This window comes from Aquila chrysaetos, chromosome 17, assembly GCF_900496995.4.
Source record: "Aquila chrysaetos chrysaetos chromosome 17, bAquChr1.4, whole genome shotgun sequence".
NCBI lineage: Eukaryota > Metazoa > Chordata > Aves > Accipitriformes > Accipitridae > Aquila > Aquila chrysaetos.
Window position 1 is genome coordinate 3,306,039 of NC_044020.1, and position 23,480 is coordinate 3,329,518.

The 23,480-nt window shown below is 43.6% G+C and overlaps 1 protein-coding gene across 20 annotated transcripts in view; it reads left to right on the forward strand.

The window, feature by feature from the left end:
• The window catches only part of RBFOX2 (RNA binding fox-1 homolog 2), a 177,389-nt gene that overhangs the window by 139,863 nt on the left and 14,046 nt on the right, over positions 1-23,480 (forward strand). For 8 of the 20 annotated variants that reach the window (XM_030040478.2, XM_030040472.1, XM_030040479.1 and 5 more), the window contains exons 5-10: positions 8,322-8,414; positions 11,165-11,225; positions 13,652-13,705; positions 13,863-13,955; positions 15,071-15,203; positions 20,589-20,628. In XM_030040478.2, the coding sequence (XP_029896338.1) occupies positions 8,322-8,414; positions 11,165-11,225; positions 13,652-13,705; positions 13,863-13,955; positions 15,071-15,203; positions 20,589-20,628 (474 nt within the window). Of the gene's footprint in view, positions 1-8,321; positions 8,415-11,164; positions 11,226-13,651; positions 13,706-13,862; positions 13,956-14,585; positions 14,654-15,070; positions 15,204-18,831; positions 20,551-20,588; positions 20,629-23,240; positions 23,284-23,480 lie in introns of those variants that run through there. The other 12 variants (XM_030040475.1, XM_030040484.1, XR_003927128.1 and 9 more) reach the window with 11 other exon arrangements.

Genomic DNA, 23,480 nt, shown 5'->3' on the forward strand with positions numbered 1-23,480 from the left:
ACACACGTGTGTGCACATGTGTGCATGCACACAAGAGATTTTGAAGTTGCAATTCAGCTAAGCTAAGCTAAGTTTAGAGTCTATGCCTTTCGCTTGGATTTGAGGTTCACAGTCTTAAGATGGCCTCTTTGCTTCAACATATATTCTGGGGTATGTTCATGTTCAGAGCCCTCTGCAAATTTCCACCCATGTTGCTCAAGATGCATTCTGAAATTCTTCGGTCTCTGTATTAGCTGGAAACCAGAAAGCGGTTAATCTGTACACAAAAGAAATGAGTGTTAGCCCTTTCCCCATCCTTTGTTTGTGCTTAATACCATGTTATTGGTTTTTGTTTTTGTTTTGGTTTGTTTTTTTTTAATAAAACAGTCTCAACAAGTAAATGTCTATATGGCTTAGTTAGAGAGCTTTATTTCCCTGTGTGGATAAAAATCTATACGCTTTACCAAAACAATCAGCTATGCTGAGTTTGTAAATATTTATTCTGCTCTCTGCTGTTCTTCTGATATTTATAGGCCAGAGCTATCTGTGAATTAGTCTTGATTTTAGTCATTTCTATTTGGCTTTGGGAATAGCCTCTGGCCTCTACCAAATCCCTACTTGTTTGGATGTAATTGCAAAAGAAAGAACAAAAATAACTGGCCCGGCAAAGTGGTGAGCTCTATCCTAAATCCCCCACTGCCTGTGCTTTCCAGAACAGTGTTTTCCTCTCCACACATGAACTTCATTCTCTCTTTTCCATCCATACAGCCCTGTATTAAATGCCCACGGCTGCTCTTTCCCTTCTAGGCAACACTAACGTTGGAGGATTTCTGCGAAGACTTGATTTATGACTATGAAAAGTACCTTCTTGTGCAGTTGTTAAAGCCCAAGGTTTCTGGTTTTCAGTTAAAACAAAAATTATAGCTGAAGAGCTCCTTGACGAATTTTATCCTGAGCCCTTAATAAATATATAAAAAAAGAAAGCAATCCAAAGATATGTTCTTCAGTCCTTGACCATGCAGTTTTCTACTGCTTTTTTGTCGTCTTACAGCAAAAAGCAGTTGCAAAACTGATAGCCTGTATGAGGGATGGGGCAGAATCTGAACAGAATGAGAAAACACCCAAAGCGTAATTTTGTGGTATCTTTGCATCCTTCTCTACGCAAAATAATTCCTGTTTTAAAAAGAATGCAAGATTATTCCTGCTTAGCATGAAAATGGGAGCCCCCAGTGTTTGAGTGGGGTGTAGCTGCACGAAGCACCTGGTATTCACTTAATAATGGAAAAACAACAGTTTGGTGATCTGATGGTGAAGCAAAGGAAATGGATCTTTCTGGAGGCCACTCACTCACTCTTGGGTTCTTCCTCCACCTCAGGAAAAAAAAAAAATCTGAATGCATTTTCCTGCCCTGTGGTTTCCATTCTAATCTAATGATATGAAACCTCTCTCTCTTCTTCTCCTCCTCTCTCTTGGGAATCCGAAAGCAGATGCTCCTGCTGCCTGCCTTGTGCTGTGTTCTCAATGCTCCCTTCCCTTCCCCGGGTTCCTAAGGGTTGTAGAGTTTTGTGTATATGTTTTGTAACTATTTAAAAGGTACAGCGGTAAATCCCAAACTGCCCTGGGTTCGCCCCCACCCAGCGTACGATGGGGTTGAGCAGCGCTTTGTCCCTGCCGAGCTGTGGCAGGGGATCTCTGCTGGGGTCGCTCCAGGGCTGGTCGGTAGGAGGGACTGGAGGAAGCGTGCGGGTTGCATTCTTCCTTCTGAATCCACCTGAGATGACCAGGCAGTTTTCTTCGACAGCCTGCGGGAAGTGTATCAAACTGGCCGCATCTTCAGGATCTCCGCGTATTTAGGAAGTTTGGTGACCAAAGAGAGAGCAGCATGTGTCCGTCAGAGCCACCTCGCGCGTCAGGTTCTTGCGTTTGGCTTAGGAAATGTTATTTGTTGACTTTCTGTATCGCAGCAGAGTAGCGAGGCGGTTAATAATTAGTTTTGCTGATTCTCCTTTCAGAGCAATGTGAATTCTTGTTTCCTAACTCGATTTCTGCCCAGATTCAATCTGTTTAGTAGGATTATATGGGCCCTGGTAGACTTCACACTGATATTGCTTTGCCGCGTATGAGAAACAAGATACAAACTTTAAACATCCCTTGAATTTCATTTTGTTTTATTCTTGTTTAATAGAATGACATCAGTCTTCCCTTGATGCGTTTGGGTTTTTTGCTTGCTTCCAGGAAACTAGCTGTTTGTTTCATTTATCCTGTTTACCGTTACATTTCTAGTTCTGACCTGTTTAAGTGCCTTTAAATAGCATTCTGCTCATGGTTGCAGTTTACCATGCACTTCACTGAACAGTGAATAAAACACCTCCAGAGGAGGTTGAGAGAGAGGATTCCTGCTCCTTTTGTTAGTGGAGATGTATCCTCTAGATGCATATTTTGGCACTGTTGTGCTGAACCAAACAAGTGGACATATTTGCAGATTTAATGTAGTCTGCCTGCATAACGAGTACCCTGTGGCATTCGTAAAGCTGCAGGGGAAGAGAATCCAAGCTCTTTGCTCATCAGCTGCATACCGTGTGGCATTCCAAGATGTGCCCTTGATGACATTCAGAGACCAAGAGTGCGTAAGCACAGAGCACAATCTTGGCTGAAGAGGGAGCTTTTTTTTTTTTTTTTTTTTAGATTTTTAAATGGTAAAAGTTCATGTTAGTGTAGATTGCAAGCTCGTGGTTTCAGGATAGTGTAAGTTTATGTCCCTCACTGCCTTCCACTTGGGAGACCCAGATCTCCTAGTTCTTGTATAAGACTGAAGAGTCTCAAAGCACTTCATATTTATTTCAAAAATTGGTTGTATAGTAGCTTACATGTTGTCTTCACAAAGAAATTGCATCTACTGGTGAGTGGAGTTGTGTAAATAAACCTGTGCTAACCAAAAACTTGTGCGGAAAGCTGTGTGGAAACACTTAGGGGTTTTTTGTGTTTGCAGTTACCTATTTATGTTTTGGTAACTCTGCCTAGAAGACTGTACATTTGCATGTGCATTTATTTCTTCTTTGAATGGATTAGGTGCTTTGAGTTGAGCCACTCTTGTTCTGGACTTAGTTTCCACTTGTTGAAATAGATACAACCCCTTGTTACATAGAAGAAATTAGAGGTCTTGTTTTCATTTTAATTCTGTTTTTATAATTTTTGTTCGGATGTCATCAGTTGAGCCAGAAATACAAATAGTGTTATTAACACAAAGAGGCTTAATAACAAACTAAGTACCAGCACCAGCATCGCTTTCTCAGGTCACCACATCCCTTTATAGTGCCAATGGCGTGAAGGAGACACGAGCTGTGTCCCTTTATCCTAGTTCAGTGAAGTACAGTTTTATGCCTTCAACTCCGCGATACTAAACTAGTGAGTTAAATTAGTCCCTATACTGAACTGGTTTGTTTAGACTTGATTAATTAAGGCTGAAGTTGATGGCTTGATAGTATAAGCTGATCTACTGCTCCTGTGGGAGCGCCTTCCCAGCAGTGCTCGTTTCACTGTGTAGGGAGTTGAATCCAGGGTGCTAAATTAGCAAAAAACCTGATGCAGCATGGAGACAGAGAGAGGAATGAGCTTGTCTTCTGCCAGCTTAGCTAGTTGAACTCACAGACGACACGGTGAGACCACGATCGGTCGAGGGAGGAGGAGGAGGAACACACACCCGGGGACAGCGCGGGGCCGTGAAGCCCCTGACCCGACGTGCCCGGAGCGCCTCGGAAGCCCCAGGCTCTCGCCGTGCAGCGATGCCGGCCGGGCTCCCCCGCTTCGCTCCTCGGTTTTCCAGGAGGGATCGGCGGTGGAGCAACGCAACGAGTTGAACTGGGAGGAATGATCCAGCTTCAAAATAGCCCTGCAGGTTTTTTTGAAGATGCATTTATGGTTTTTGGGTTTTTTTTAGCCAGATCAATTCCCGCATCTGATTCCCCGGGTTGCACGGGTATGGGGACGGGTGCTTTACGCCTATGTGCCTTAATGCGCTCAAAGTGCAGCACGGCGGCAGGGAGGAGCTGGAAGAGCTGCTGAAACGGTGGCAGCTCGGTTTACGCCGATTCCCTCACCAATTTAAAGCGTGCGTTTGTGTGTGTAACTTCAGTAACGTGTTTCAGAATTTCGTGCTGTGTTTCTGTCGGTGCATTCAGCCCTGCTCATCTCAGGTGGATTATAGCTGAAACCCTCCTACTCTCTCCAGATGCCTTGGAAACAGCCTGAACTGTTGTCTCCTTGGCCATTTTTTCAGGCTTCTAAAAGTTTGTTTATTATGGTAATTGGGGGGGGGGGTGTAGAAAAGAAAAAACTTGGTTAAAAACAAGCACAGCAGCAGATGACAGCAAGGCCGGTTGCTGGCTGCGTGCTCCAGTGGTACAAGGCAAAGACGCTGCTGCTGAGGTGACTGGTCTAAACTCCGTGACAAATGAAGGGTTAACAATGCATGGATTTCAAGGGGCTCTGTTTAGTTTCCTTTGGTTTTATTTTCTTTTTTTTTTATTATTTTACTTTATTTTTTTTGTTGTTGTTTTTTGTTTAATTTCTGTGTTCTGGCCACACCCAGGAGAACCGTCTGCTTTTGATTTCTCCCTTTACGGTTACATGGTAAATTTTCTTTCTCATTCTTCAGAGATGGAAACATTCAAATACTATATATATACATTTATTATTTTTTTTCACTGCTCATCATGTTGCTTGTTATTTATTGCAGAGTCTGAGGCCAGACTAAAAGGGTGGCAGTTACTCGGTCTCTTCAGGCCCTTTGAATAAACCTTTGGGTGAAAAGGGGGATAGTCTGGCACTGCGAATTACACCAGTCCTAAAAATGTTTGCTGGGGTTATTTAGCATTTGCTGGGTACACTGAGGCTTAAACTTATTTTCTGCTTGGGAGGAGTTCCTGGCAGTTGCTGGTGGAGAGGAATTGTTGAAAATTTCAGCCTTGTTACCATAACAGCATTATTAAACTGAAGCTATTTGTATAATCTAAATATTGGAAACCTTAAGCCTTTTTTTTTTTTTTACCCAGGATTGTATCTTCCTTTCCTCTGGCTCCATACCTACTTCTATGGAGCAAACCAGTACCTGCTATAAAGCTAAGCTAGTAAATATTGGACATCTGCCACCTCTTTTTTTTTTTTTTTTTTTTTTTTTTTTTTTTTTTTTTCCAAGGGCAAGACAACCTTGGGAGGGAAAACTGAGAATTGTTTGTTGTATATGTATTTAGGTACAGATTAATCCCTATTCTTTACAGGTCATCTGTGAGAAGGAATTAAAAATAAATGTATGTGCTTTTTTTTCTCTCCCACATCAAAAATATGTGTATATATATATAATTGCTAGGTTTTAAACTTAGAAATAACAAAAATGTCAAGCGTGGCTCACCTAATTTTCTTCATGAAAATTTGAATGTCGAAGAGATGCATTAAGACAACAAGCCAAGGGGGCACAAATACTGACTCTGCTATAGTCAACTTTGTAAAGCATTAATTCAGCATTGACATTAAATGGTTCTCAACAAAGAGAGTTGCACGAGCTAAGGATTGATCTGTCAATAAAACAAAAATTGTGGTTAATTAGTTATGTTGTTCAGAATCAGATTAATTCTGGTTTAATTCGCATTGTTAATTATTTTCATACAGTCTGCACGTGGATTGTACCCTACCTTGAGTTAACTTACTAAAAATATTGAAAATTCCTGTTTAGTTTAAAGATATTTAATGATAATGTGGTTTTTAAAATCCCGTACAGACTTCGCTAATTGCAAACAAATGTGAATTAAGATAGTCTTAGTTTGGTTCTAGCCTGCACAGATTAATGTCTAAAAAATTACCTTCCCTTTGCTCTCCAGCTTTCAGTTCACATCATCACCGAAGACATAAATTTAATTCGGTCTCCACAGGCTTGTCTAGAACAAACAGAAATTTTAATGTAAAAAGAGAAGAGGGAAATAGAGATTCCTCTTGCAGTCTTTACCTCCCCTCCTCCCCCAACCTTTTAAAGATGCTTTTTCCCCGTTACATAGAACCAGAGGGAAAGGTGTTGTTCTATTTCTCAGTCTTGCCTTTCTCTGTAGGGGTTCTTTGAAGCAGACACGATACCCTATCCCTTCATAATCAGCTTTGCTATTACACCCCCCGCATCCCCCCCCCCAGTTCCCCGCAACATATTTGAGTTACATGCGGTTGGGCTGTTTTATTAGCCCCTATCCTTGTAGCTCCAATTTTAATTCATTTAAACAGAAAACTTTTATGCTGTTCTGAAAAAGGCATCAGTCAGTTATTTATATAGCTTTTTATTTATAGCTGGAGAAATGAAATTATCTGAAGCTTTAGATTATTGGGTTGGAGCCCAAAGGAGCGCTCTCGCTGATCTCAACATTACAGTACTTGGCTAAATTCTTTTTATTATTGCTGTTCAGGGGAAAAAAAAGGAAAAAAAACCCCAAAAAAACCTAAAAAAAAAAAAACCCAAACCGACCTGCATTTTACAAATGTGTAACAGTTCTGTGCTGGAAACCTAGCTGTGGATGATAAAGGCCAGCATGTGCAAATGGCTTGGGCTTTTTAAGATTAGTATTGTAAAGACCTTTAAAAAGCACTTGAAGAATGATGGCTTGCTTGTGTCTTGTTGCTGACAGTGCTTAGAAATCAAGATGCTATTTTTTTTGGGGGGGTCCAGTCCATACATATCGACCCCGAGCTGCACGGAGGGAGCTGCGAGGCTAGCATGCCATTTCTCTGACAAGGCATAGCAGTAGATCACTCGCATCACCTTGCTCTCCAGTTAATATCAGGAGTTTCCATTGCATCAAATGCAAGCTTTGTTCTTCCTGCTCCTGAGGGTATTGAGCCAGCAGAGATTGCTCTGTGTACATTAAACCGGTATTTGATTTATACCGATCCACAGGAGCCAGTTACTCCTATTCTTAAGGTACCCTAAAAGCAGAATGCAACGAAGTGTTTTGTTTGGCCCTGCTCTCTGTAATGGCATGAAGAACGTCTCATCACCGTTGTCTGTAGTAAGATACCGTTTGTTACTAGTTAAAATCCTAATTCACTTAGTCATGTTGGCTCTGTTTTAATGTCAGCGCGCTCATCTCCGTGGAAGGAAGCATGATCTCTTCCCCTGCCCTGTTACGCAACTGCATGAGTTGGCAGCAGCATGAGCATGTAGGACAGGCGGGTTGCGTGCGCCTTCGTGGATGCGGTAAACCTAAATTCGTCTAACTACAGGGACGTTTTAGTAGTCCTTGAGCCTTTGTGGTTGCTCTGAGCAGGGCACGTCAGTTTTTCTCAAACTTCGTGGTCTAACTGGGCAGAGATTTGTTGCTATCCACGGCGCAGAGGTTGCCATCTCAGAACAAAGCCAAGTAAGACGGGAGGCAGGGTGGGAGGGACGTAGCAGCGGCTCAGCAGTGTCAGACAAATCCTGCCTTTACCGACGAATCGGTATTTCGGTGTTTAGATATACAGTCAAGTCCAACACAGTACTCGTAGATAGGAAAATTTTGAAATCAGAGTATGCGATACTCGAAATCTTCGCGTTAAGTAATGTTTATTTGGTGGTGCCACCTAGAAGCCCTGCTTACTTTCAGGGCCCCATGCGTTATCAGGGAAGTTACAGGCATAGGAGTAGACATGAGCTGTGCCCCGAAGAGCTTACAAGGGATGCTTTACAAACAGCCCTTCCTCTCAACAGTTTTCTAAGGTAGGTAATTATTATTGTCTCCATTTTACAGGTGGGAAAAGCAAGGTTCAGTGTTTGATTTGCCCAAAGCTTCGCAGAATTCCTGGTGCCAGGCGTGAACTCAGATCGCTGCTCGCTCTCATAGCAGTTTCTCAAGAGAACGAAGTGCTGCTCAGTGTCGATGTCCTGTACTGTGTCTGGGGTGGGCGGGGGGGTCCTGCAAAGCATGCGTGTTAATTTGCAGAGGGGAGAGAAGCCCCGCTTAGGCTTGACCAGCTTGCCTATGTCGGAGCAGGGTTTAGTGTTTTTAAACAAACCAACCAAAAAAAAAATTGTCTCGAGTAACTTTGTACTTCTTTTTTGGTCTGGCCTCAATTGCTTTTATGTTTTCTTTTTTTTTTTTTAATTACTCTTATTATTCTTATTATGATTACAGTTCCTTTATTTTATCAAATTTAATTTCTTTCATTTATGAAACATGCATGAACCAACAATGTGACTCTAGGAGGTTATTGCTGAGTTGTGCTGATGTCGATTTCATACTGTGATATTTTTTCTCTATTTACCTAGAGATCAGTATTTCAATATATAACGATGTGCATGTTTTCCCCCCTTCTCCCGCTGCATGCAGGGATTCGGGTTCGTAACTTTCGAGAATAGTGCTGATGCAGACAGGGCCAGGGAGAAATTACACGGCACCGTGGTAGAGGGCCGTAAAATCGAGGTGCATGTCTTCAGTAATTCAATTTCTTCTTTATATTTATTCTTTTGGTTTCTTTTTGTGTCTTGCCTCACTTATTTCACATTTGGATCCCAGTCTCGTGTGTGCGTGTGTGTTTGTGTCTGTGTCCTTCACCTCCCTGCACTGAAATGTATAAAAGTTTACACCCCTTACGGAATATTTTTATTGTTGTTTTGGGTATTTTTTTCTTTTCTTTCTTCTTTTATTAAGTTTTTTTCCCACCCACTCCAAATTTTTGCCCTTCTGCTGTCTTGATTTTTTCCTTTGCTTCAGTTCGCGAGGCTCCGATTTCCTGTTACCAGGCCTGAACAAAACTAACTGAAAGAGTACTGTCCGACTTCTAACTCTCGTGTCCAAAAAAGAAAGCAGGGGGCCAGCCAGTATCCTCTCTTTCCTCCGAGGCCAGTTCTCCTCCACGCAAGTGTGAGATGATGCCCGTGGTGGGAGGGCAGGGGAGACCCGGGGCAGAAGCCCGCAGTGGGCTGTGCTATACACACCGCTGGTTTCTTGACCTGCCCGCAGTCAAGAGTCGGCTGGGTGAAAGCTAATCCTTAAAGTTTCTAGCTTTCACCGCAGGGGAGTGAAGGGTTAATGTTGGCTGGCCAACATGGCCATATATTGGGCATGCCTGGTGTTGACCAGTTTGGTGTTCCACTGTGTTGAAGGCTAACTGGCGTCTTCCCTCTCTCCCTCTTTCTTTAAAAAAAAAAAAAAAAAAAAAAAAAAAGTACAAATATTAAAACAAAAAAGCCGCCGTTTTTGAGTAAGATGTCTGCATATTTTGCTTTTTTTTTGTTTTGTTTTTTTATTTCCCTTTTCGATGGTTTAGCGTTTAGGGCCCTTCACTTGACTCACTCTTTCCATGGTAACTATACACAATGCTGGCGATGGTACGAGTTGGCGGTAAGTGAAACAAAAGCGCTAGAGAAGAAGCTTTTTTTTTCTTCTTTTTTTTTTTTTTAATTTTTCTTAAAATTACAAAAAACCAAAATTAAATAAGAAAGAAAAAATCCATCTGCCATCTCACATTAACACTACGAAATGTGATTTGACTTGTTGTCCCCACCCACCTCCTTCCCCCTTCTCCCCCTTTTATTTTCAATGCTGTTGAGTAATGCCGCCTGGACTTTGGATGTACATATCGTTTTGTAGCAGTCTGAGCTGTTTGATTACTGACTTCATGGTGATTTCCCCTTGCACATCTTACTCAGAGTTACTGAACTCCAGTTTGGCTGGTTTTTATTAATGCACCCATTTCCCTTCTCTCTCTCCTGCCCCTTCTTTCTGCTGCTCTCTCTTTCTGAGACCTGTTTGTAGCTGTTACTGTTTGTTTTCTCTCTTTTTCTTTCTCTCCCTCCCTCCCTCCCTGATTTATTTCTTTACTCTGTTAAATGCAGCTGTTGGTCTCTTTGCTGACTGGTGGTTTCTGATCGGTTCTGGCAATTTTTCCTTTAAGTGCTTGTGTTGCACTTTGCTGTAGCAGCTGATTTCAGGCACTCGCTCCATCTTAATGATTGTCTGTGAGACCCTATCTCCTCCCTCCTCCCCTCCCCACCCTCTGAATCAATTGTGGGGTTGTTTTTTTTTCTTTCTTTTATCTGTGTGTGTTTAACTGCATGCTCTCAGTCTCATCATTGTTGTTTCCCATTCTTTCTTTTTAAATGTGTAATGTTTCTATTGTTTTGGGGCTGAAACGAGAGTAAAATGTAGCTCCGGACTCCCCATCCTGCGTATGCTCACCATCCATAAGTCTTAAGGGCCTGAGGCAGCTTTTATTTTTATATCCTTTTTTTTTTTCTTCTTCTTCACCCTGGCCTCAATTCCCATTTGGCATGGGTTTTGATAAATTATTGATGTTGTATAAAGACTTCACCCTCCTTGCAAGAACTTTGAGGCTGTCTGACACGGGGCTGCAGTAACTTGGCTTCCAAACTGGTCCATCTTTTCTTTATCAGCACCATCTCTGTGGTAACACCCCACTTGCTTGAGCAATCAAACTGCTTGGAACTATGCAGAGCTCTGTAAAGAGGGTGGAGGGCACAATAAAACCAAAGACCCAGGTCTACTGCTATGTATTTCTTCTTTTTGCTCCATGAGATTTTTGACAAGGAAAAAATAAGCTGGAAAAAGATTTGAAAATGATGGGGAGGAAATCGGTGAATGTAGACCCTCCAAACACTTGGTGGCATTCCAGAAATCTCCTCAAGTCTTGGGAGTTCAAATCTAAAGCTGATAGACTCCAGGCTACCTTTTTCTATCTAAAAGTATGCCTGCCAGTCACCTGCTGGGTCCCAATCCCATCGGTGAGCTTGAGAAGCAAGTCAGCTTGTGAACCTGGTTCAGTTCTCCTGCTCTGGGCTGCAGAAATTATCGCTGCCTCTCGAACAGAACCTGGACAAAACCTCCAAAGTTTTGCCCTTTCGATCAATGAGCTGAAAATAAGCATGTGCCAAGGGGTGGCAGGGCGGTGGAGAATCTGCACTTTACTCTCGTTGGCCTTTTGTTTAATGCATAATTTTAAAGTGCCACGTTTAGCTGTAACTTCTATAATTAAATGGCAACTGTTAAAAGTAATTTAAAGATTGCATTCTTGTAAAATTAGTTGTTTAATTTTTTTTTGCTCAGAGAAGTATAGTGTGTGTGTGTGTGTGTGGTATCTGACAGTTTTCCACCGTTTTCCCTAATGTCCTATGCTTCCTTCCCTCTCCTCCCCCTCCCTTTCTTACTTTTAGGTTAACAACGCCACTGCGCGAGTGATGACCAATAAGAAGATGGTCACACCTTACGCAAATGGTAAGAGAGACTGTTTGTACTAATGATGAGCTGAAAGGTTTGAAGAAAGACAAAAGGAAAAAGTCGTGATCTCTCCTCAGGACCAAAAATACCCCAAAAGAAACCAATAAAACCCCCACAAACCCTGATTTATAGCATTATTCTTCAGTATAACCTTTAAGCGTTTATGGAGGAGTACCGTTTTACAGATGGAGAAGTGGGGACAGAGAGGAGTAGTGAAATGCCCAACGTGGCCAAGCTGGGTAAAGAAACCAAAGACTGATGGCTTGCCCGTCGCTACTGCAAGCTGATGCTGTACAGTGGGATGTGCAGTACTCCTGAGTCTCATTACCATCACGCAGATACCTAAATGTGAATGCAGAAGCATAACTTCAGATACATAATTGGATATAGCTCAGTTTGGATTCTAACTGTAAAAGTACAGCTGTCCCCAGGCAGTCGGGAAAACAGAGGCATTGCGCTGCTTGTTTGCTCGCTTTTTGTTACAGACTGTGCCTGTGTTCAGTCATTTTCCAGTGAACCTGAATAGAGAAAGACCAAGTTGTTTGGGTAATGAAGAATCCTGTTTCATCGGCATATCTTGGTGGTTCTGTCTGTGCAGTAATTTCATTGCATAGGCATATATAGCATAAAAAGGCGTTCTTCTCCCAACAGAACTGAATGCTGCTTTGATAGAGATTTTGAATCTGAGTCCTTGTCCCAAAACAGGCAGAAAAGTTCTTTCTGGTCTGAAAATGTTTCCAAACAGCTTCAACAACTCAGGAGGCTACATATAGGTAGTTGCTAGTGTGAGAATCCATCTTGATTACAACATAAGACTCAGAAGTCAAAAGATACAAGAATTCTATTTGTGGTTCTGCTACTGACTTGTTGCGTGGCTGTTGGCAAATAAATCTTACTTTGGTTACAGAACTTGGGGAAACAGGGCCAGGCAGAAAGGCTGGGCTTCTGAGTCTCAGTGTCTGAAAGGAACCAGGAGATTTTGTAGCAAAAGGCAACGCAGCCACGTTATGTTATCCTGAAAACAGGGGCAGAAAATGCATATGACTATTTGGTAACAAAACTTGGCTTACTTGTGAAACCCTGATAATGGGCAGGAGTATTTTGCTTTTGCAGCCAGCAATTTAAAGCCAGGTTTAAAGCTCCTCAAAGGTATTTAGTATTAGGCCAGGCTTAAGGCATACTGACGAGTGGTCATACGACTTGTTAAACTTGAGGGTTGATCCCAGTCCTCTCATTGCCACCACTCACTCGAGTATTTTGCCATCAAGGTAGGCAGGGCAGCAGCAGCGTGCCCAGTCTTGCGGAGGGAGCGGGCATTGCATCCCTCGTTGATACTCTGCGGCAGACGAAGGGGTGGTGTTGACGGGCTGCAGTTCACAAAGTTGTTCATACGGTTTCTAGGCTGGTTAGAGGTGTTAAAAGTGCAGTAAGTGCATCAGGACTCCCAAGACAGAGGAAGGGTATGGATTTATTTAAATAAAAATACCTGTGTGATTGCTAGCTGAACAGCTGAGATCTTTCCTGAAAGGAATGTTTTGTAGAAGCCAGCCCAGATCTTGTTGTTAGCTTTACATACACCCCTTCTCTCCCTAGATAGAAAGGTCGGGGGGGGGGGGGGGGGGGGGGGGGGGGGGGGGGAGGACAGATAAGTTTCTAGATCTGACTGGAAATGTGTTCCTCCTCATAGCCCGGTGATGACTTCTTTAAGCACTATTCTCTTGTAGGTTTTATGTTGATGATTTGCAGTTCTTGCCAATTATCCAGATGATATTAAAATCAATGCTCTGGGAAGGCTTCCACCTGAAAAGCAGCATAAAGAAGAAAGGAAATACTAAAATAACAGAGAGGAGAAAATGTGAGATGAATAGGCTTAATTGCTTTTCTGCACCATAGTCGTGTAATTCAGTTAATGAGGAAATTCAGGCACTTGCTTTTTAGCAGATCTCTAGCAAATAAGACAGAAGGGTGTTTTGAGTATTCAAGGCTATAAATTGACTTGCCCGGGATGACAGTCGGGGCCGGTGGCTTTAGAGAGGTTTGAATCCGCAGTGTTCCTGGTGAAAGCAGGCAGGAGCTGGAGGAGCTGGCAGCAAGGTTCATGCAGGGAACGCAGGGTCGCACGGTGCTCGTGGCGAATATGCATATAAGGTAGTTGGCATTCCCTCAGCGGTGCCTCTGCTGTGCTGCGGATCAGCCGATGTTTTGCTGTTCCCTCCGATACAGCGACCTGTACCTAGAACTTGACATTAGAAAAAGGCAGTTGGCCTCCATCTACACCAAGGGGGATTGAGGCGAAGCAGAAATTGGAAAAAGCTGTGCATGTGAAGCTGGGGCGCATGCAAGAGACCGTTCCCCCTACCCACGCTGCCCGCTCCTTCTCTTGGTGTAGATTTTGGCATTCACTGCAGTCTTTGTTGTTTCAGGTTGGAAGTTGAGTCCTGTGGTTGGAGCGGTGTACGGCCCTGAGTTATATGCAGGTAGAGCTTAAGTAGACACTTCCACTTCTGCCATTTAACTGCAGTGGTGTTTGTTTATGTTCTCAATCTGCTGTTTCTTTATAACCTTTTTACGTTTGTTTGTTTTGTTTTTTCTTTTTTTTTTTTTTTTTTTTTTTTCTTTTTAAAATTAAATTAGCGTCCAGCTTTCAAGCAGATGTCTCGCTGGGCAATGACGCCGCAGTGCCCCTGTCAGGAAGGGGGGGTATTAACACTTACATTCCTTTAATCAGTAAGTAGCCCCCGTTGGCCCCTGTATTGTTACTGTGCTTGAGTTAACGATGACCTGTTACCCTTCTTCTCTCCAGTCTGTATAATATATACTTGAAAGGATGGGTCTCACTGGGAATGAGTTTACTTTGAGCCAAAGTATACTGTGCAGTTGCTGTAACTTGTTCATCTGCAGTGTGTTTCTGTACTGGTGAATGGGTCTGAGCGATGAGGAGGCTGCAGAACAAGGGGAGGGTGCGTGTGAGGAATAGGCCATTCCCTTGCCCCCCTCCCCCTTTTGAAATCAAAGAAACCAAACAGACAAATCCCTAAAGTACATATTATACAAGCTGCTAAACCGCGAGTCTGCAGGGCCCCCAGTGGCATGCACCTGGACGCACGTTGGGTTGGGTTTGCGCCCTGGGACTCCTTCCCTCTCGGTATCTGTTTATTACGTGTTTGCAGATGCCTCTGAGGTTTTACATCATTTCATCACAAGCCAGTTTACTCCAGCGTAAAGCGTAATAAAGCAGGCCTCACTATACACGGAGCCAGTTATTGGTCACGCTTGTTAAATGAAGGTGGGCTCTCAGTAAACTGGCACTTTATGGGAAATTTCTGCTGCTGTTATATGGGCTATCTTGTCTTTCAGGCTTTAAAATGAACATACAGAGGATTGGGTGGCAAAGAGTGGGAGGGGAAAGGAGGGAAGAGACTGATGTAAGTTGGTTGACTTTAAGGGCCTCTTGACAAATTATTTTTAAAGAGCCTCTGCAGTTTTGGAAGAGCCGCCTGCTATATTGATAGTAACTCTCTGCGCTTCTCAGACTCTAACCAGACTGCATGGCGGTGTCAAAAGGCGGGGGGATTTGTACCCTGTTTGTGGTGGGTGAGGCATGCCAAAGCATTAACCTCTTGCATGCCAAACCTCTCTGCAACCCCTCTTCCCCCAAAGGCCATGGTGTAGCAGGAAGTATGTATCGGATGCTTGCTGGGTTATAAGCATGCCCCTCTGCAGGATTGATGCCAAATGTCCCACCGCTGTGGAGCTCTTGTGTCACTTTGTTTGAAGCAGACAGTTGTTGTCTGGGCAGGAGTTCGGATCCTTTTCACCCTCCACCTTGTCTGTCTTTACAGTTCCAGGCTTCCCCTATCCAACTGCAGCCACCACAGCAGCCGCGTTTCGGGGAGCCCACCTGAGGGGCCGAGGAAGGACAGTGTATGGGGCAGTCCGGGCGGTACCTCCCACAGCCATCCCTGCCTACCCAGGGTAAGCACTGGTCACCAGAGCAGAGTGCTCTGCACAACTGTGTCAAATAGCTCATCGGTTAATCAAAACATAACTAAAATTGTCTGGATGGTGAGAGTCAGGGTATTGCTAGTGCCAGAGCATTCTGCACACAATGGCGTCCAGTGGGGGCAAATCTAAATTTTTCCGTGTTAAGTTCTTGACTGAAACAATTTTCAGTACTTGCAACAGCTTGAAGTGCTGATGGATTCCTTCTCGTAACTTCTCAAATTGTCTACATGGTATTCGTCATCCATTGACCCAATATGTTATAGTGCTGCTGAGAAGGACACAAAGAGAGAAGGTCTAAAGTTTCCAAAAAGGTTCTGCTCTTTGCACTCTATTTGCATTTTAATATCCAGGAATGGGGAATATTGTCCATTACCTTCATGCCTCACCATCTGGCAGTAGGACACAGAAGAGCCAGTTACCCACAATGGATTTGCTTTCTTTGTTGGAGACGGTTTAAAAAGGTTTAAAACAAAGATTAATCAAGTCCATTAATTTAAATCTGGGAGTGTTTGGGATATAGGGAGAACGAAAGTGCAGCGTTCTTCTAACTGTTGTACGAAGCAATGGTGAATGTGTGGCCTTAGCATTCTTTGCCCTCTGACATTTCACTAGTAATGCAGTGGAACAGATGCTGTTCCGAAAGAGTATTCTGCTGTTTAAAAGTACAGGGAACTAGGTTCGTATGTGAGTTTTGTTTGGGGTTTTTGTTTGTTTGTTTAAGTGTGATGGAATGGCAGATAAATCAGCAAATCCCTTCCGAACTGTCTTTTTTTTGTTTCTGATTTTGAGGATGCTTTATTCTTATTGCCTGTCTCTGGAATTTTGCTTGCCATATTTTCCAGGCAACTTTTTCAGAAAGAATAGGAGTAGGAAAGAATCCTCCAACACAGAGAAGTGGACTGGACCCTTTTTTCCTTTAGATTAGCCCCAAAAGGGAAGAAAATAAATTATAAATCTTCTATTAAAAAGGGAGGTGGAAGCCACACACATCAGTGCAAGGAGCTGGCCTGATATATGCTGGATAAGCTTGCAATAGCTTCTGTAGCAGATTAAGTGGTGAAAGCTACTGTGGCCCTTTGTTTTTAGAGTCCAGACTGATATTTAAAGTAGAGCTCAAGGGAGCAAGCTGCAGTGGTCATCTATCTGTCTAGCTTTGCTCTCCAGCAAATCTGGCAATGTTTGTGTTTAATTCACCGGAAGACTTTAAATGAAACCTCTTGTCTGAACACATTGGCCTTCTGAACAGACGGTTTCTTCTGGGTTTGCAGATCCACCTCTTTTTTGCCACTGCTCCTAGTTCATATTCTATATCCTCCAAACGTAGCCTCTGACCTGCAACTTGTCTGTCTGTTGCTCTAAAAATGACCCAGTCTGGTTTTATTGGGAAGTGCTCCACAGTGAAACAGAGAAGCAAAGCTGAGCTAAGTGCTGCCGTCAAGCAGAATATGAAATATTCGCACTGGGGAGGGGGGATGTGCTTTTCATCCCTGGAAGTAACGGCTGGAGCATTCCTAGCAAGAGGCTGTCACGAGTGGTGCGCTGGGAGGGACTCTAGGCTTGTCTTTGATATAAATCCAGCCTGAGTCCCGTATAAAAGGTTTATTTCCATTTGGAATATGGGCCAGGCTCCAATGATTATCCCTTCCAAATACTGCCTCGTGACTGTGTTTACTTACATTACGTTGAGTTTGACCCTGCTGACTGTTTTCATGTCTTCATGGGCAATGTACTATCCAGTAAACATTTGCAGGGCAGCAGTAAACAAGGCAGGCTCACAAATGACCCAGAACTGTCCATAGTCGCAAGCACTGGGATGTAATTAATTAATTCTGGTGTTTATTGTCATCATAGTCCGAATCTCTACAAGATATTTTGTAGAGGGAATTTGATTCCTTGTGGAATAATACAAAATGTGCTATTCAGTTCCATGTTGCAGTAACCTGGAGGACAGCCACCACTCCATGTGGGCACTGGTGACCTCCATGGAGTCAGGGGCAGGCAACATTCCTGACACCTTACGCTGCATCAGTTGCTTTTTTCCTGGCCAGTGGAAAGATGACACCATAAGATCAGTCAGCAACACGAGTGATCAAGACATAGTGAGTAATGTGGAAGAAGAGAGGAAAGTAAGCTGCAGGTTAACTCAAACCTGGTAGAAAGAATTGGTTTTCACAAACCTCAGTGGTGGTTAAGTTACAAAACTTAATGGTATCACTGCATTTGAGAGCTTAGCAGAATTCAAAAAATACAGAATGTAGATTAATAAAAGCTCATTGGAATTGCCATACTGGATCAGACCTGAGGGCCATTCAGGTTAGAGTAAGTTTTGACAGTGTCTAGTGCTAGATACTCCAGAGGAAGGTGCAAGAAATCGTATCGTTCTTAAGAGTTTTAACATTTATTTCAAGAAGATTTACTAATGCATATGTGGAATGTAAATACTTATGTATAGACGTGGATGTTTATCCAGGGAAGGCTATTCACACCCTAGAGAGCAATCGCTCAGACCATTGGAGAGGATGTTAGATAGTCACCTGAGCCTGACCTCAGAATACAAATGCAACCTTCAATTTATAACCGAGGCAGCGTTCAGTAGAAGTAAGGAGACGTTATAACCTCTGATATATAGCATGAGTAAAACCTGTACTGGAATATTGCCCTGATTTGTAGCAGCCATGCTTTCTGAACAAGAGTGCTGACAATTTACACTTCAGACCAGAAGCTGGAAGAATTAAGCCAGTCTGAAAAAAAACTTGCCTACTTGTAAAACTCTCAAAACTAAGTAAGCTTGATCAGTTTTATTTCTCAAACTATAGGTTAGGCATTGACTTGTTCCTGGTCATTAAGTACCTATAAGAAGAGTAGGCTTGCCATAGTAAAGAGTAATTTAGTCTAAGAGTGTAAATATATAGAGGATTCACTGACTCAAAGCCAAAAGTAGATAAAAGTCAGACTAGATATAAGGCAGTAGGGAGCTTTGGGGGTTTGGAGTGGGTTTTTTTGTTCCTTTTACAACACAGTCAACTGTTGGTACACCTAAACAATTATGATGGCTGCTTTACAAAACCAGCATATTTCTTTTTCTCGTGGATGTGTTTTAGCTCAGCTAGTGGACTTTTTGCAGATACCACTGAGATTTGATGGGCTCCTGGGCTGCTTTATGCTTCTGGTCAGTCTACATAACCAGAATGGTCTCTGTGGTTATCAAATGAAGGAATTCTCTCAGTTTTTCATAGCGTTAAGTATCACAAATACGGATAGTCTAGCATATAAATAAACCTTGCTAAATTTCAGCCCTGGCAGTCGATGTCAGTCAAGTCCTAACTGAAGGAGAGACGGAGGATGCACGTGTGCTTGGTTGTTTGGACCCAGGGAGTCTCACTCTTACCTGTCATTAGTGTCCCTTGCAGTTTTCTCTGGAGAGCTGATGCTAGCATCTCTTGCGGACAGGATTCTAAATTACAGGAATAGTGGCCTGATCCAATGTGGTAATGCTTATATTCATCCAACTGATTGTGTTCGGAATAACTGTTAAAACTGCTAACCTGTTCATAAACCAACAGTCACTTCCTTTGTCATGCGTTTGCCTTTCCTGCAGGAGCAGGTGGAGTATCACTGCTAAAACACTCCTGGTCCTAGATAGAGAACCCAGCAATGTAAGTCACAGCCCCAGGAGCCAAATTCTTTGTTATGTGGTTGTAAAAATTTAGCTTCAACAAACATGATCTTATGGCCTGCTTCTCCCTGCTGAAGTGGCTCCCCTCTTCCTCTAACAAGGGTCTCTATCTTCATATCTGCTCCCACCGCTCTTGGAGACCATAGTAACTTTGTCCATTGGGAATGGAGTGTATTTTTCCTGGGGAAGGCAGCAAAGACTAAATTATTCAAGCAGTAGCTAACACTGCAACAGATTTTTTTAAATTTTATTTTACCTTTTAGTAATAGCATGCAGAATTTTGGCAAGATCTGCTGGGCTTTTTTTGTGTGTGCGTGCCTTACAATAGGTGGGTGTCTGAGGGTGGCAGGCTCTTGGCAGCATTTCACATTCCACCTGATGAGTAAAAAATTATAATCAAAAGGAAAGCTAGCGTTCCATACGTTCTTGTTCCTTAATGCTACTGGTAAGTCATGCACATCAGATCCATGAACATCACAGATGGTGGGGCTGATGCTTTTTAAAGCCTTGAGCAAGTTTGTACAGAGCTATTCAGAGGACAAAGGAGGAGGAAATTCCTCAGTCTGAAGCACACACTGAACTCAAACGGGTGGGGGGCATCCCCTCTCTTCCTTCCTCATCCTTCCCCGACCCCTGTCCCCAAAGCAAGCCGCGTAGTCTTACGCTAGCGAATGCTCTGGTAAGAGTGGCTCTTTGGGAACCCCAGGCTCTGGTTTAACAGTTTTCCTGCTTGAAGTTCTGAGAGAAAGAAAACTATGGCTTAAAGCAGAAAAAGCACCATCCCATGGAAACCCTTCCAGTTGCTCCTCTCTGCTACGGAATAGGTCGTTACTACCAGGGACTCCCACTGCACCTTTCAATTCTCGGACCTTGGACCAGTCACCTAACCTTTTTAGCTCATTATCTCTGCTTGTGAAAGCAATGCATTGTGGGTATTTTTGGTTTTTTCTTTTTAATTACATTTCTCTGTGTTTACTTTGATCAGAGTTGATTGACTTGTTTTCCTGAGGTGTTGCATCGGTTCTTTAAGATGCTGAATAATAATACTTTGCATGCTTGTGTGATCAGCCAAATCTTATCGCATGTCTAATGTGCAGGGTAAAAGCAGGTGATGTATGGATGTCAGAAACAAAGTCATGCAGCCCTGTGAAGCTCGAAATACGTAATCATACAGAACTCTCTGAAACGTGCTTCTGACATAGGTGACTTCAGCCCCTGTGGGATGCCTTCTGAGGGGCTCCTCGATTTCACAAACCCACTTCATGAAGCCAATGTTTCCACGCGTTTAGGGGGTAACTAAAATCATTCCAGGAGAATAACCAGAGTGGAGGTTTCTAAACCCTTGTTTCTCTTCTTCAGGACATCAGATCTTTTTGAGTCTATTTTTATTGTACAAGATGGTGGTTCCCCTCCCTCTCTCCTTCGCATACTGTCTCCCCCTCTGCCCGCCCCTTCCCCTTTGCATGCCGTGGAAGATGACTTGGAGCCGTCTAGCGTGCGTGCGCACACACATTCTCTTGCTGATTTGCTCCTGCCAAAAGCCCAGGTTGTGGATTCATACATCACCTGCCTGTGTAAAACGCATGTGCATGCTGCCGTCCTCAATAACCGGAATGTGTTTTCTGTTCTTTTGTTTTTTGTTTTTTTTGTTTTTTTGTTTTTGTGTGGATTTTCTGCAGTGTGGTTTACCAGGACGGATTTTACGGTGCTGACCTCTATGTAAGTACACACACCGGAGCCTTCTCGTCCCCAACCCCTGACAAGCCAGCCTTTTTTTTTTTTTCTTTTCTTTTCTTTTCTTTTGGTTTGTTGGTTTGGTTTGGTTTGGTTTTTTAAAATATCATTTACTTTAATTTTCTTCTTCCTTGTGGATATATATATTTATATATTTAGGAATGCAAGCATGCTTCTCTGTCACTGCGCTTGCCCCTGGGTGCAAGACCTAAGCCTTTGGGTTTCCTGATCATTGCCAGGGTCAGTTTACTGGGTGTCCTGTCCCCCACATGCACACTGCTACTAATCAACCTGAAAGATGATTAGCGAATTAAAATTTCTCTCAACACTTCTCTTGTTTACATAATTTGGATATAAAAATAACAGGACTGGTTTAGCCTCAGACCTTCCCTTTCCTTCTCCCCCTCCGCCCTCCCCTTTCTCTCCCCTCTTGGGGCCCTTTCAGGTTTGATTTGTGCAGCCCACACTAAACTGAGCGAGCTGTATGTTTAAAAACGTTCATGTGCCACTGGGATGTGGAGATGATCCCTTTGGGGAAGACACTGGGGCTGATTAAAAATGGAGACCAGGATGCTAGAGTGAAAACTGACATCTCATTTCGCTGGTAGAAATGGTACCTAAATAGGCTAGATTCTCTCGCCTCTTTGGGGAATTGTAAAGTACAAATACGTGGAGATGTTCAGTTAGAAGAGTCAGCAGCCTCCTCCTGTCTGGGAATTAGCTCTGATACCACGGGAGACTTTGTCCTGACATTGTCTTTGTCCTACCCAGCCAGGCTGTATTGCAAATCTCCAGGGCATCGGTGTATACGTAGGTGGGTCGTGGATGGAGGGATTCTGACTGGCCAGTGAGAAAAGCGGTTCCCTCTCCGATGGAGAGCTGTTGCAGAGCAGCTATGGTAGGAATGTGCCTTTCGAAGCCAAAATGTTCAGGTCCACTACTGCCATTGCAACTCGTGGCCTGCCTAGCTCTAGCAGAGTTCCCTTTCGTGGGATTGTAGGTAATAGCTCTTTGGAACTGGGAGAGTTTGTATTGGGTAGCAGCAGAGTTGTCAGCATGGATTTCACATCCCCGCTCCTTTGAAGGTGCTAGTCCTGACATTTATGAAGAGGACCCTGGGGTTAGACTCAAGATAATGGATGGAATTAGGTTTGGGATTTCGTTGGCTTATACAGAGCGTCAAGCCTTGTCAAGGCGCTTTTCCTAACACAGTTACAGTGGTTGGAAGACGTGCTCTCTGAGCATAGAGATATTGGGTGCATTTCTTCATTCTTACGTATACTATCGTGTGTGCAGTCCTTTAAAAATTGATCTGCCTAGTCGAGTGTTCCTTTATAAAACTCTGTAAAGGACTACAGAGCGTTCTGGGTTTTCCCACCTCACTCCTAAAACACCAGCTTTACAGACCACTGGCTTTGCAACAGCAAGTAAGCAAGCAAACGAGCAATGCTTAGTCCCTCTCTCCCCTCCGAGTATGGCGTATAAGAGGCTGTCGTGTTGAAAGGGAAGACTGTCCAGGGTTATTCCCTATTTCTTTTGATAAAGCTCCTTCAGAGCTTCCGTTGCAGGTGGGGAGGAGAGGCTTATTTAACACGTTTTAAGGACAGAGACTTCAGTAATGAAGAATCCCCATAACCAGGTGGTGCTGCAGTGCAGTAGCATCCCATAACACAAAACCAAGCCCCCAAGTCAGGTCAGAACCATTACGTGGACTTCTGACGACTTCACTCTTGGTGGCTTTGGTCTCACCATCAGAAAGCAGGACGATAGAAAAGGGGGCTCACCCAGGTAGACAGTAGTGGTTTTTCCTATGTTATTGCTGCCCAGAGCCCTCCGATGGAGCTCAGGGAAAAAGTGATCGTAATCCTAACATGAAGTTAACGCTTCTAGTTTGCTTGGCACAGGTGGAATGATGACAGTGCCCCACTGATTTGTCACGCTTTTCACTGCAGTGCTTCTGGCCCTCTGGTTGCTGTGAAAGGCTTGTCCAGGTTGTGGAAGGGATGGCAGAGGGTACTTCATTTAGGACTGCGGGGAAGGTGAAGTTGAGGTTCCCTAAGGTCTTCTGAGTCCATAGGGTTGTGTCAAGGAAGGGTGGAAAGGAGCTGAGCTGGCAGGGAGTGGTTAGTGGTAGGCAAGATGAAGGGGAAGTGTCCCAAGTTTGGGCTGCTTTTTCTGCATACATGTTATGCACCGATTTCTCATTTTCCTCCTCCTCCTCTTCCTCACTCCTTTTCTCTTTCCTGGGGCAACCATCCTGCTAGCCATTTCTTCTGTGAAGAAGGCATTCCATCTCTTGTTGGATGCGTCCCACTCTGGCAAGACACCTGAATTCATAAAACAACCTGCCCCAGGATGCAGAGGGCTTCATTTCGGATCATAAGAAAGGTTATCTTTCTTCTACAATGGGGTCAATCTGGGTGGCGGGGGGGAAACCCAAACAAACCCACCCGTGCGAAGACCGCTCCTGCCTGTGAAAAGCGTGCTTGCATCCACTGGAAAGAAAAGGCTGGTGAGCCCCGCCGCGGGCTGTTTGTATGATTGTTTCTTTCCACAGCTGTGTTTTTTTGAACTGCTCTTCCTGTGTTCTGTTATAGAATAGTCTTACAGGAACCAATCATTAGCGCTAAAATACCTCAGGTAGGAGTGCCAGTGTGACCTGCCAACCAATCAGATTGTGGATTGCAGTGGAAAAAACTGAATTATACTAACCATTCCAGCACCACATTAGAGATGGGAACAGAGGCTTTTTTAGGGCAGCGCAGACTCACGTGTGATCCCAGCCCCCGCTGTAGCAGGGCGGCATGTGTCCAGATTTCACACCGAGTGGCATTTCA